Source organism: Cephus cinctus, unplaced genomic scaffold, assembly GCF_000341935.2.
Source record: "Cephus cinctus unplaced genomic scaffold, Ccin1 Ccin1_scaffold1583, whole genome shotgun sequence".
Lineage (NCBI taxonomy): Eukaryota > Metazoa > Arthropoda > Insecta > Hymenoptera > Cephidae > Cephus > Cephus cinctus.
In genome coordinates this window covers 324,147-338,342 of record NW_014333889.1, presented here as the reverse complement: position 1 = coordinate 338,342, position 14,196 = coordinate 324,147, and the positions used below count along the sequence as shown (strand labels likewise).

The 14,196-nt window shown below is 41.4% G+C and overlaps 3 protein-coding genes across 8 annotated transcripts in view; all 3 read right to left on the bottom strand.

The window, feature by feature from the left end:
* The window catches only part of LOC107273381 (nuclear factor 1 B-type), a gene marked incomplete in the record, with an annotated part of 29,762 nt that extends 24,082 nt beyond the window's left edge, over nt 1-5,680 (bottom strand). Inside the window, 3 exon segments of one of the 2 annotated variants that reach the window (XM_015751531.2) lie at nt 792-947; nt 4,179-5,284; nt 5,356-5,680. In XM_015751531.2, coding sequence (XP_015607017.1) covers nt 792-947; nt 4,179-4,259 — 237 coding nt within the window. 2 annotated transcript variants of the gene reach the window in all.
* Nucleotides 5,681-5,935: 255 nt separating this feature from the next.
* Nucleotides 5,936-7,256, bottom strand: LOC107273384 (actin-related protein 2/3 complex subunit 4). Its single transcript, XM_015751538.2, has 4 exons — nt 7,079-7,256; nt 6,617-6,937; nt 6,373-6,543; nt 5,936-6,315 (listed from the first exon to the last, which is right to left on the bottom strand). The coding sequence occupies exons 1-4, from the start codon at nt 7,079-7,081 to the stop codon at nt 6,310-6,312; spliced, it is 501 nt and encodes a 166-aa protein (XP_015607024.1). The 5' UTR covers nt 7,082-7,256; the 3' UTR covers nt 5,936-6,309.
* A 656-nt stretch (nt 7,257-7,912) lies between these two features.
* On the bottom strand, nt 7,913-14,053 carry LOC107273355 (transmembrane protein 45B). Of its 5 annotated transcripts, XM_025090702.1 has the most exons (7): nt 13,709-13,818; nt 12,944-13,125; nt 12,463-12,506; nt 12,177-12,379; nt 9,814-9,929; nt 9,126-9,172; nt 7,913-9,007 (listed from the first exon to the last, which is right to left on the bottom strand). In XM_025090702.1, the coding sequence occupies exon 7, from the start codon at nt 8,995-8,997 to the stop codon at nt 8,236-8,238; it is 762 nt and encodes a 253-aa protein (XP_024946470.1). In that variant the 5' UTR covers nt 8,998-9,007; nt 9,126-9,172; nt 9,814-9,929; nt 12,177-12,379; nt 12,463-12,506; nt 12,944-13,125; nt 13,709-13,818; the 3' UTR covers nt 7,913-8,235. The 5 variants fall into 5 exon arrangements, with proteins under 5 accessions (XP_024946470.1, XP_015607021.1, XP_015607023.1 ...); XM_025090703.1 differs by lacking the exon at nt 7,913-9,007 and having other exon boundaries at nt 9,121-9,172; nt 13,709-14,053; XM_015751460.2 differs by lacking the exons at nt 7,913-9,007; nt 9,126-9,172; nt 9,814-9,929 and adding an exon at nt 11,162-11,618 and having other exon boundaries at nt 13,709-14,053.
* Nucleotides 14,054-14,196: the final 143 nt, after the last annotated feature.

Sequence of the window (14,196 nt, the reverse complement as noted above, 5' to 3'; positions counted from 1 at the left end):
AAAAAAAAAAAAAAAAAAAAATCTAGACTCGGACCAGGACGACAATTTGCGACGATGCGATATATCGATTTCGACGAATCCTTTCACGAGGATCCGTCAGTCCATCGACTAAATACCCGCATCATCGCGGGATTAAAATATTGATCCGAAATGCCGCTGGCTGTAGAGAGGATGCGAGTTGTGGTGAAAGGGAAGCACGAGTCCAGGGTAAAGGGTCGAGAGGGACGAATGACGAGGAGGTGGGTACGAACGAAGACGGGGAGAGATAAAAAAAAAAGAAGGAAAATAGTGTAAAAAAAAAGTGAGCGGGAGTCTTGCGACCAGTCGCTGAGGGCACTCGAGCTAATCGTTTGCATAAGCAGTCAGAGAATTTGGTACCGATGGAAGATGCTGCCGTGTACACAGAGAGCTCAACCAAAGGGTCGGTGCTAGCTGATACTCGGGACGTCGAGATCGGTCTTGGATATGAATGAGAACCACTGCCTGGGCGGCACAACGTCACGAGGTCGTTCAGCGCCAGAAATAGTTTCGAACCTCATTATTTTTTACTCTTAACCGGTGAAATTTTCTGAACGGATTTCGAAAGAGGGTTGTGCAAGACGACGCGACAACGTTTACGGTACCCGACGTCTTCTACGAGGTTGTATCGGGGTGCGTGTGGTATATGAAAAAAAAAATGTTGAACCCGCGTCTTGCATGAAATCTATCGGTCGTCGTGGATGGGTTTGTAGATTAGAAAAGAAAATAATCGTAATTAAATAGATCAGATAGATGACGTCTTCTGTACTCACTTGCAGCTCCTCCTTGCACTGTCGTTCCTCCTCGAGACTCATCCGCTTCTCGTGCTTCTTGTAGTATCGCCTCTTGGCTGCCTGTAGGTTGAACCACGTGTACGAGAAAGACTTCACGAACGGTAGGAGGGCCTCAATGAATGGATGGAACTCATCCTGAAAGCAAGGAGGTGCGTGTCATTTTGCGCCTGCTCCGGGAATCCTAGACCACGTGCACATGCGGCCCATCCACAGTGACTAGGGAGCGCGTGGTGTTTTGCTACGTTGTCCAAAGTCTCGGCCAAAGGACCCTGTCTGTCTATGGTCTCCAGTGTGTTGTGCGCACTGTTGTTAAACAGCCTGGTACATATAGCTAGCCAATTGTGGCCGGCCACGTGTCTTGGCTGGATGATGGAGACGTTTGAGCGAACACTGGTGTTAGCATGCAAGTTCATGGGTCTGAATGGGATCTGGTTTGGATGGCTCGTGTGGGAGTGCGTGTGCGCCTGGTGCTGATGTTGGATATTTAGATAAGCGATAACGACACCAACCATCGAGTACTCGCGAGCACTGCGGCCGCTGTGGCACACTACCGTCTCTCTATCCCTCTGGAGGTCCAGCTGTCAGAAGCACCGATTCTCGCAGTAGCCGTATGGGTCACGATACTCCTCCGCCTCTCGCTCGTAGGTCAATCTTGGCCTCATCTGCGAGAACCGCCTGGATCCCCTTCGATATTACCACCCCACACGTTTACTGCAGTCCGGGACGGACGCTTTGAGTGTTTATTTATTTATATATCGCACTTTCGCTGATTTTGTCTTTTTGGTTTACTTTTAGACCGCGTGACCTTTAACCCTTCATCCTGGATAAATTTAATGATTACTTGTACGAGCTCTTCCTCTGAGAAGGACGCGAGCATCGCTTGGTACCCCTTGCTCATACTTGTTTTCATGGGATTGACTAGGGTGATGCTTAATCGAATGTGAAGGATGGAGCGTCGCGACGTCGTTTTTTTCGAAATCCCGTCTCGCGCTCGACTACTATCGCGATTATCGTGTCGCTCACGTCTCTTGACCACCTACTCGTTTCTGCGATACGTGGGCGTCTTGCGTTTCTTTTTTTGCCCCTAAGAGAGGAGAGGACGCGCTTCTCGCGAGGAGAGCTGTTGTTATTGTTGTTGATCTTATGCCGGATGCTGGAACCGACGCGAAATATGAGGAAAACGAGAAAAGCACAGCTCCCAGGAACAGCGTAGGCAACACGAGCTCAGCTGAGTCAGTTTAGCATGGAGGCCGCTGCGCAAAAATGTCCGTCGACCCGGTCGAATTGCTGCTTTCGAAAATATAAATATCTTCCTCGCACACGGCTCCGTCCGTGGTTCCACTGGGGACACGATACCGCCCGGGTGTAGGTAATCGCGTGTCGCTAGCGTTAATGCGCGGTGTTCGAGAATTTCGAAACGGGCTTGTTGTCGTCCGACTGCTATACAGCTAACCATTAAGTACCGAGCAATGTTATTTGGTGCGATATTCAGTCTCAGGTAGCTCAATGCGGCTCAGATCGAGCGTTCCGCCTAACGTGAGCGAACATTGAGCCACGTGAGCGAGCGTTGTGCCGTATGAGCGAACAGTGAGCTGTGCGAGTGCAGGTTGAGCTGCGTGAGAGAAGACTGCGAGCCGTATGAGCCGACATTGAGCCACGTGAGCGAACATTGAGCTACGTGAGCGATACGTTTGAGCTATGAGAGCGATAGGCGTGCATGGATTTTTATATTTATGAACTGTACATCAAGAATGAACAGCGATGCTTATTCATTCTTGATGGAAAAACGAGTTGGAAAAGATCGGTACCAAGGAAGAGGACGAAGTGAGAGTCGCAGATCAAGTGTCGAAGATGAAGTTTCACAATGAAGCGGATTACTTCGAATAGCTTCGCGTTTTACCGATCGGCGCGCACCAAATCGACTACGTATATATCCGGACACACGCGGCGGCGGTCCTCGCGTTTCGATATTAACGCGAGTTACGTTACGTCCGTCGGCAAGCACGGAGACGACGTCGGTCGTCGCGACGACACTGAGACGCCGGTGGACGAGACGCGCCGTTCTAGACGCAAGACGCGCCGCGGGCACCGCGCGGCGGCCAGGTACGGCACCCCAAACAGTTATTAATAGCTCGTGTCCTAGCTTACTAGATTTGCCCTCGAACCGACGACTCCTGGTGACTCTGCTACAGCGCGATTGCTGTTCCTTTTTTTTTTATCATTAGCAATTCATCATCATCAGCGTCAAGATCCTCTTCCTCATTATCCTGATCTACGGTATATGAAGTATCATCTGTTTACGCTATTCTAACCCTCTTTGAGCCTCTCGTGAGCCGTCTAACGAGTGACTCCCCGAGGATGACCAGGTCGTCGAAGACCTCCTGGGGGATGGAGTACGAGATGAGCATGCAGAACTAGTATGGGTCTGCAGCGTCGAACCGTGGCTCGGGGAATGAGAGAAAGAGTTGGAGGATGAGGAGGAAGCGGAAGAGGAGGTCTAGGAGGGAGGCGACCACGCGGTTGCTGCTGCAGGCGATCGATAGCCAAACTCCTCTCCGTCTGGCGGGACATAACATAGACACTAGGCATAGACATAGAAACGTGGTCACGTATGTAACTAGGTACATGCCTACGCAGCCGTGGTAAGTCTAGCGCGACACTCTGGACCAGGGAGAAATTAGAACAAAGAGAATCAGGGTGGGAGGATGAGACGAATGAAGAATGATAAAGCCATGATTAAAATGGCAAGACCAAAGCTGCTCCTTAGCTTGGACAGAAGAATGTAAAAGAAAAGTCGTGCCAGAGGTTACCGCCTAGGCTGCAAGCACCAAGAAGAGCACCAGGCAGACAGGATGCTCGAGAGTCGCCCGGGACCAAATAAATGTCGCGTACGACGCTAATGACCGTTCTAAGTTTGAGGTGGATGACGTAGAGGTTGATGAGGTGCGATGAACCTGGTGAACCTTTAGAGAGCCAGTACAAGATGCGGGAACACGTAGAGAATTTGTCTTTAAAAAAAGAGTCAGGAGTTACTCGTTAAAAATGTGATCATCAATAAAAAAAGACACGTCGTCCTGTCCAGAACGTCATCACCGGGAGGTTAAGTATACCTGGTGCGATGGATAAAGTTCGAATTGGATTTGCGCGTTCGCGTGCGCACCTCGTGCTCGAGGAGGGTGCGTGTCTGGCGCCGATAACGCTTAGTTTTTGAATGACGAGTAGTGGCTGACTGTCAAAAGGGCTGGCGAGCATCCTGACCACGTGCTTCGGGCGCGAGACTGGAAGCGCGCTTAGATTAAGGAATGGGGATGCAAAGTGGTAGTGGATATGATTAATATTGAGGGTTAAGATTAATTAAGGAAGCACCTGTCCTACGGAAGGGGCCTGCAGGTATGTCGAGACATCCGGTTCCACCATGCAGCTCCTCAGGGTATCCGGGATGAACATGAGTAGCTGAGACGGTGGCGGTCCAGGCTGAAGCCGATTCGCACCGTAGCACTCCTGCCCCAGCTGAAGCGTCCTGAACGTCGTGACGACGACTAGGAGGCCGGCCCGACGGTGGGCTACACGCGAGGGAACCTCGTGGCAGCGCACCTGGTGCGGAGTAGTTCTCGGGCTTTTTTGTACTGCTGTTCCGGGTGCTCGTGGTGATGCACCCGAGAGTGGTGAAGATAATGACGGTAAGGACGACGACGACAGACACGATACAGGCGACGACTAGGAGGACTGTGCGGATCGGTACCGGGAAGACACTGAAGACTATGAGGCGTGATCCTCGTGCAACTGGAACCTGACTTCCTGGTGATGACGTAGCAGGAGATTCTTGTACTCGTGGAGTATCTTAAGGCGGTGCAGGGATGAAGCGTCGTAAAGTATCCTGGTCCTGGTGCTATCGTGCCCTGATTACTCTGTAGATGATCTCCTTGACGAAGGTGGTGATCTGGGGCACGCTCCTGATCTTCTCTCCAATCCTCTTCGACGGCGATTTTCTCCTTGTTGCCGTCCCTCTTGTTCTTGCTGTGACTTTTTCTCTTGTTGGGTGGTGGCACACCGCACCCAGGCACACGCATCCTATCTAACGCGAGCCACACTCCTCACTCGACTAGCCCGTTCTCGTCGTTCTCGTTCCTGTTCCCGTTCCCGTTCCCGATCGGGAGACGCCAAGTCCCAGACTACGCCGACTCCCAGTGTAAAACGCTGCGTCGGCGTCGCACTCGGCTTCGGCGTCGGCGTGAACCCGACGGGTCCTCGCGCAAACTCAAGACTCCCAACCGAGAGAACTCACTGTCTGCTACACCGAGGTTTCACTCTTACGCTAACAGCAGCATCCTACACCGACGCGTCTGCTGCTAATCGTTCGCACAACGTCGACGTCTCCGTGTGGCGTATTTTTGATTATGCGAGTCCCAGCGTCTAGACGTGTCTGCACTTGTGTATTCCTCTCCAAGGATGTTTACTCTTTGCTCCTGTACCTATAATAATTAAAGATACAGCACCAGGGTATAACGAACAATATGTAATTAATAATTTGATTTGCGTTTACGGGAAAGTTATTCTCTTGACATGGCCGACAATAAATGTCCCATCTGTTAGATTACAAATGGAGCACTGGTTAGGTCGTAGCCCCAATGTTTTTGGCGTATCCAATTATTAGAAACTTTATTTACGAATGACTTTACTCTCTTTTTGTGTTCTTACATTGTAAAACAATGTAACGATGGCCCAAGGACTCCCGAGTGTCACTGACGTGAAAACGATCGACCGATTGGCAACTGCTGCCAACCCTACCCTACCGCGGGAAAAAGATTCCTGGCGAACGTGACGGATTCTCCGGAATCGAAAAGACCTCTGATTCTCAATTCTTATCCCCCACTTTTCCTTCTTATACAAATGCAATGTGTTCGTGAGGCGTACATCACTGCTGTCATCGAGAGGCGGAGTTCGTCCGCGACGAAGTACCCTTCTGCATAACGATCAAAGATGGTTGCACCGGCAAATGCCAGTGGTGGGCTCGAACTTTAAATAAAATCGCGGCGACATGCGGCGCGCATGCGCATTGCATTTGACAATTGAGAGGGGATTTATAGTACGCACGATTATACTGATATCACTATCTGGGATCCTTTTTTTTTGTGAGATTATAACTTTATTACAAATACAAGAAATGTAGAACACAAAATGTTGAGTAACATTGTTATTACGAGGAGTGGAGGATGTCCAAAGCTCCATAATTGTCACTCGTTATTTATTACAATCAACGATGACTTTCTCGCACCTTTCCGTCGGACTTAAAGTCGGTTCTGGCAGTAATTAACATTAAAGACATCTAGCCGTTTAGTGGTATTAGGATTACGTACATTTTTTTTTATCTAGGAAGAGGGTGTAAAGGATTTAAGGAAAAGGGTTGAGGAGAGTAAAAATGGCCATGCTGTCTTTCATTCTGCATAGAATTTGTTTTTGCAGCAACTATTCTGGAACACTTTCTAAATCGTACCACCTAAAACTAAATGAAATATTATATAGTTAAGAGTGCCATTGTATGACTGTTAGTAATACCAACCCTCTTTAAAAATTCTTCGGCACATGTACGTGCTCGGGCATTTACTGATAGTTTCATTTCACTGAGTTCTCTATCTATCTCCTCCATAAAATGAATAACAAAATCAACGATTTTATGCTTGTACATTTGTTCGATGTGAAAATTTGTTATGAGAAAACTAATGTCGTATCCCTGAAAACAGAAATGAATACATTATAGTAGATTGTACACTATATTTGACATAAATACAGTAATTCTTGCCTACCTCTATGGGTGTTCTTCTGAGAATTAAAAAATTTTCAGCACGCATGGTCATGAATCTCGTGAACTTGTGACATAGGATTTTTTCCAAGTCATCCGCCTGCTTAACTGCGATACTTATTCTTACACTATTTATACTAGATTCGATGAGTACCTTCTCCTTGTCATTTCGACTTATGAGAATTGGCGTAAGGAGCAGTTCCTTACTTGCCCTAACTTCCACTTCTGGTTTATTGTGCTTCTCAACAATTTGTGATGAAAAATTCTCAACACACATTGCAGCAGTGAGAGTGCGTCTCACGGCTGTTAAGTAGGGCTTCAGCGACTGTAAAAACGAAAAAATGTTTCATAACACTTTTACACTCAATTCAATATTCATCATAAAAGATAACGTGTACTCCAACCTATGCGAAAGTGTTACTGTCGCTATGATAACATCATTAGTATTCTATAGATATCAACTTACCATTTTTTCCGTTTAAATTAATCACTGAAGCCAATATTTTGAAATATATATTTTAACTTCCAGATTCTAATTCGCACGCGATATTTCTTCAGTGAAAAAGTTCGTTATTAGAAAAATGACACATTACTGTGACTCTGTACACGTCCGTGGGCTTGGTCAGTGTTCTACGCAAGCGTACTATAAAAAATCAGCGCTCCAAACGAGAACTCAGAAGTTTCTTTTTTTCACACTAGAGGCGCCAGATGACTGTTGTGCATTTTGTATATTACTGCTGTCATTTGACCATCTGTAGGTTTAGAAAATTCCTTTGACTGAAAATAAATAGACTTTACGTGCTCGTGTATTCCGAGGCTCGCAATTCTAATATGTAGAAGATATGTATATACAATAGAACTCCAATTAACCGAGGGATTCAGGACCAAAGATTCCACGGATAACTGAAACTCCGATTGATTCGAATTAAACGTAATTCATTGTTCCGGCTAGTACAATTCCAACGTAATGCACACGAACTCATGTCTTTTGGCAAACCTAAATCCGTAATGGTACAAGCGCTAAGCCAATGACCGTATTTTAAAATCAGATATGCCTCGCGCTTCGGCCAATTGCACGGTGCTCACGTGAGGCACTGCATGGCACAGGGTTGAACCGCTACTGGAATTTACATAGCACTTCAATGGGTCAAGCCATTTACAGGTGTCTATTCATCCAGCCTCGCATGTCACTATGTCCCATATGATGCCCAGTCTATTTACCTCTTCAGGCAATGGTAATACTGCAGATTTAGTGAATGATTGTGCGCTTCATGGATATTTCAAACACTGCAGGGGCAAATTTTAAGACAAATAGAAAATGTTTATTTAATACAGTGAACAAAGAAATATTTTGTTAACTGTAACTTGTCTTCATGTAGTATTTATAAAAAATTAATTAATATAAGCCACCAACTTGAAAGAATTGGAGTTATATATCATATACTTTCTAAAGATTATCTTGATAATATCATAAGGCACTAAAATTAAATATGCATCCTTAGTGAATACATTATGTTTGTAAAGCAAAGTGTGTATATGTATATAGGTATTATAAAGTTATTTTGGTTGAGAATGATAATGTTATGTAATCAATAACAGATCATTGATGTTATTCTGCAATAATTAAATCTTATCACAATATTCTTGATAATTACAAACAGGTATTTCAGGAGGATTTGAAAATCGCATCCTGGATGTACAACTTCTTGTCACAGCTACGACACATAAAATAACAGCAAACGCAGCTGCTAAATGCCATGTAAAAACAAGAGCTACTTCGGGAACAATTTCAAAATAAGAAGCACGAACCATATGAATGGTCCATGTTCCTTGAAGCAAGGTCATAGTAGCTCTCAAAAGTTTTGCTTCTGGCCAAACAAGTTCTAATGTAACTGCAATTGATGTCATCCAGGCAGTAGCAGCAATGAAGATATTGATAATAAAATCATGCCCAATATTGTTCAACATGAACAGGAAACCCTCGACAAAGAAACTTTGTACCAAACCCATTTTAACAAGACCATTTCCAACATTGTAAGGAAAATAAAAATTAAGGACATCGATTAGGCCAGAAAATGCAAAGAACAAGTAAATTGTTGAGTTAGCAACTTTAGGGGATATTGCTCCAAAATCTATCATATGAGTTGTGAGGGTACCTGCCAGTCCTATCGCAGTAGCTGTTAACTTCAAGATTCCTTCTAGAGGAACACTTCTTAGAAATGTGCAGCACTTTTTTCTTAATCCGACAATCTTTCCAGCATCATATTGTTCTTGTTGTTCCGGAATGATTTGTGGTTTTGCATACTCATAGCACCACTTTAGACCAAATGCATAAAAGATAAAGCCTTGCAGGATATACAGTAGATCAGCACCCAAAAATTCCATTATGATGCAACTGCAAATTAATTTTCAAATAAATGATAAAGTTATAATAAAATTTGTTGCGTGTCTTAATTTCCACGCTAATACAAATTTATCACTTCATTCATTGTTAATATAAATTGGCACCTTACATTCCAATAATAACACAACTGTAGAAGATGTACTTGAACAGGCAAAGCTGGAAAAAAAATTTTTTATAAATTGAATGCAACACTTATGACGGAATTTTGAATAAATGTTTTACTGTTATCTATGCTACTATGTTATTCTAAAAGTCTAACAAGATTTTTGAAATATATGTTGCTGACACTTCAAATATCATTATATCTTTGTCATATACATGATAATAAATACTGACATACTTGCAGCATGGGTATGAAACAAACACTCAGTAATGTGTAATCATTATCTCTTAATTAGGTTTGTGTTATTGCTTATAAGCAGTTGCGGATCACAAACTATAATTTTATTTTTAGCTTACTGCGATATATTAGAGATGACAGAGATAACACAATAAAAGAAATAATGAAGTGGTTGTTATTCTACATTGCTTATATCATTTACGAATAAGCCGAATTAAAAAAAAACACGATGTAATAAAAATATTTTAAATTATAAGAGAATAAAATCTAAAGAAGTAGTACATATTCAATTTTTCAATGAAAACTTAAAAGTAGTTTTACATTTAAGTTAGACGATAAATGACTAACTACATGAGTATCATGTGTGCAACATCTTTCCGTACTACTTTAAATCACTCGAAACATATCTGATTAACTATGCCTTTCAAAACATTAATTACTCAATTATTTTATTTACCTTGTTTTTCGAAGTTCTATGAACAATTGTTTCCCTTGCGAGTGTCTTTCTAATAATGCTCAAGAACGGTCTGACGACATTTCAATCTGCGTTGAAGCTTCTTCCTATTCCAGTCACTGAAATGTATATTAGAACTGACAACTGGACTAAACCAATTCGAATCCGTATTACGCATGCCAAAATCTCGCAGAATGTATAGTTTCTTTCAAAAGTTAGTATTGAGAGTACATACGTTCAATTGTAAAGATATTAAAAAATTCACTATGGTTGTGAATTGTAACTTTCAGTTCAGTCTGTACTTAACGTGTGCAGTTAGCAACAAAAAAAGAAACATGATCTCACAAAGACAAAAATAGAAAATACCTGGCACGCAATGATATAAAGGAGACAAGGATGTGCTCCTACGGAGGTCTTATTTTCGACTCGGTCTGCGCTTTCCAAAATGCCGACATTCGATGCTATATTTTCGTTGGTTCGTCAGTAAACATGTTTGATGTCAATAGTTTTTTAGAGAATCAAAATCAAAATCTAGTGTGAAATTGGCCGGCACTTTTTTTGTTTCTAATCGGATTTATGCCCGTTTCCTCCAACGTTAATCGAAGTTTAAAATCTAGTTACCCTATGTTAAAACTATATTTAAAAAATGTAACCAGGCTTAAACCAGGTCGGAAGAAACGGGCATTAGCTTTTCAGGGGACTAATCGAAGCAGAATCATTTCATAGTATGAATTAACTAATAAGAATGTTTGATAGTTCACAGTTTGCTAGAAAAATGAAAAAAACGATATGCGATTCGATTCTTCGATCGGTGTATCATTGAACTATAAACAATATGTTTGTTGCGTTACTTATACAATACTTTCTGCACTTTTCAAAAAGTAAAATTTCTTATTGGATAATATTTTAAAGTAAGCAATGAGAACCTGCCCTTTTTGAAAAGTGCAAAATGTGGAAGTAATGAGACCAAACCTAATATATTCGTTCGTGCAAACGTTTTACGTGCTCCAACGTATTATAGGTGTGTTCGAAAATGAGCCGAGAGCGCTGAGAACACGTTGTGTCTCGATGAAATGCATGAAATAAATAGAGAAGCAACGATGTACTTTCCGCTCATTTTCAAACAATACCCATATCTCTGTACCCATAGTGTTCCGGAGCACGTAAAAACGCCTGCACGAAACTATTGGTAGGACCAGTCACACTCCACAAACGCGTACTGCCGACCAATGGTGCGATATGTTCACGTGAATTCACATTGGGGTTGTCGATCGAGAGTCGCCTTCGACGAGTGTGGCTGATTGTATGTATCTAAGGGCCCAGTCACACTCCCGCACGCGCATTTGAACGCAAGTCCCGACTAATAAAATATGAATTCCTGTGGACGTGTTATACCATTGGTTGTAACGCGCGTTTGGCGGTGCGACTGCGCCATAAGAGAGCGGCAGAAGATCAAAAATTTTGGCTATATACGGACGAAAAAATAAAACATTGCAAGTGCTAATGTTAAGACAAATAGAAAATATTTATTATATACAGTAAAACAGCATTTAGTTATTATAATTTAAAATTAAGCCATCTTGATGTCATTTTTATAGTAAACGAATTAATGTAAAGTACTGACTTGAAAGAATTGTAATGATATATCACATTTTCTAAAAGATTCTCAATAATAAGGTATTAGAATTAAGTATGCTTCCTTAGTGAATTCATGGTGTTGCTAACAGGAAATATATCTGTTGGTAGTATAAAGTTATACTGATTGAGATAAATAACATTGTCATTGATAACAAATCATTAATGTGTTTCTGGAATAATTAAAACTTATTATTAGATTCTGGACCATTCTGATAAACAGGTATTTCAGGAGGTAGTGAAAATGCCATCCCAGGTCTACTTTTTGTAGCAGCTATAATACATAATGTAACAGCCAATGCACCTGTTATATGCCATGAAAAAGTAATATCAACGTTTAGTGACTCTAACTGATAAACACGAACCATATGAGCAGTCCATGACCCCTGAAGCAAGGTCATAACAATTCTCAGAAGTTTTGCTTCTGGATAAATAAGTTCTATGGAAACTGCTAAGGATGTTATCCAGACAACAGCAGTAAGGAACATATTGGTAATAACAATATTCAGATCGGTGTATAAAAATAAGAAACCCTCAACAAAAAAGCTTTGCGCTAAAATCATTTTGACAAGACTATTTCCAATGGTATAAGGAAAGTAACCATTCAAGATATCAACCAGGCCAGAAAATGCAAAGAACAAGTACATTGTTGCGTGAACAAATTTGAGGGATTCAGAATTTGGTGCACCAGCTACAAGGGTACCTGTTAGTCCTATCATAGCAGCTATTACCTGTAAGATTCCTTCTGCAGAATGATTTGTCACAAATTGGCTGCAATTTTTCCTTGATCCTTTACGTTCTTGTTTTGGGATGACCTGTTGCTTTGCGTGTTCATAGCACCAGTTTAGACCCAATAGATAAAAAATACAGCCTTGCAGGATATAAGGTAGATTACCATCACTGGTTTCCATGATGATGCAATTATGAATTAACTCTGAAATAACGGATAAAGTTATAATAAATTTTGTTGCGTATCTTAATTTCTAAAGTAATTGTTAATATAACTTAGCCCCTTACGTTCCAGTGATAACAAAACAGTAGGTGTGTTGGAACATGCAAAACTGAAAAATAAATATTTTTGTATAAATTGAATGTAACAACCACGATTGCATTATGAATAAATATTTTATTGTCATCTATGCTGCTATGTTATTCTAAGAGTCCAAAGATATATCTCAAACCCATGTTATATGTGTTACAAACATTTCTTCAGATACATGACATAAAAATGAATACAATGACGTTTGAATGCTTAAATCAATTGATGTAACCAAAACTTTTAAATTTATAAGAGAATAATACTGAACTCGAAAGAAGTATCACATGTTCAATTATCCAAAGAAACTCAAAAGTGATTTCACATTAATATTATAAGATAAACGAATAATAACTATATGAATATCATGCGTGCAGCATATTTCTATACGGTTCTGAATAACTCGAAACATCTAAATTACTATGCCTTTCAAATCATTGGTTACTCGCTTTCTCTATTTACCGTTTTTTCGGAGTTCTATGACAGTTTCCCATGCGAATTTTTTTTCTAAAATTGTTGCAGGACGTTGCACGCTGTACACTCCTTTCTATGCTCCTCTTCGTTTCTTTTCGGCTTTCTCGCCGTAGCGAATATGCTTCGACATATAGTATGGACTACGCACAAGCATAGAAATACATGGTTGGCTGAAAGAAAGAGATAGTGACTGGTGACGGCCAAGCCTTGTTTCTTTCTAATCAGCAGCCGTAGTACAAAAGTATAGAAAACGTAGTCAATGGAAGCATTAAAAAAGGAGAGCTACTGACCAGTATCTCGTCATTGAATAACATTTAGAAGGGGAGAATTAAGAAACACTGCCTGGACATTATTCGTCTTGGAAAATGAAATGAAATTTTAATTACATTCAAAGTTCTAAGACATGCAAATGACGTATTACGGGTTTTGCCGGTAATAAATTGTCGGCGGCTCAACAATTTTGTTGGGCCTGCACACCGCATACATAATTCAATTCGAAAAAGACAACAAATTACACAGTGTAAGATAGTATCGCTCTCGTGGGGATACTCCGAATACAGCGTACGCGTTCCAGTATAACAATATTTCATTGGAACAGAGTTGATTAGGCGCGATCTTTGGCCGAAATTCACGATAGTGAAACTATATCACCGGTATTATGATATTCGCTTAAAGCGTTGTCTCACTCTATTGCTTCTTGTAAATAAGGATATAATGATACTTGTAGTACTGGAAATGAATTTCGGAACTTACCCATGGTCAGCTTGAGATGAAACACACTCTTAAGACCGTAGATCTATTTTGTGAGAAGATAATTCTCCCAAATTCTAAAACCTGTTCAATACTCCTTATGATCTGATTCAGACCGAAGGCAGAAGAACGAGCAAATAGCATTGATCAATAAGGAAGGTTCTTTAGAACTGATTTATGACGTCTGTAATGTTTTACGCATAGTTTTTTCAGATTTAAAAAAAACCACGGGCCACTCAAATTTCTGGTTAGCTTATTCACGCATTGAAAGGATAAAGAAGAAGCTATTCCAATGGTGCGCGTCGGTACACTGTCGCCACTTAAATATAACTGCCAAAGAATGTCGACATCTTGTGGACATCCCAGACTTACCGACCTAAGGTAAATGCGAAGCACAGATTCATAGATATGTAAAATACATAAATTAATTTCAGGAAGTAAAATTAATTTAGCAGGAGTTTAATGGAACTTTAAGATCTTAGAATAAAGTT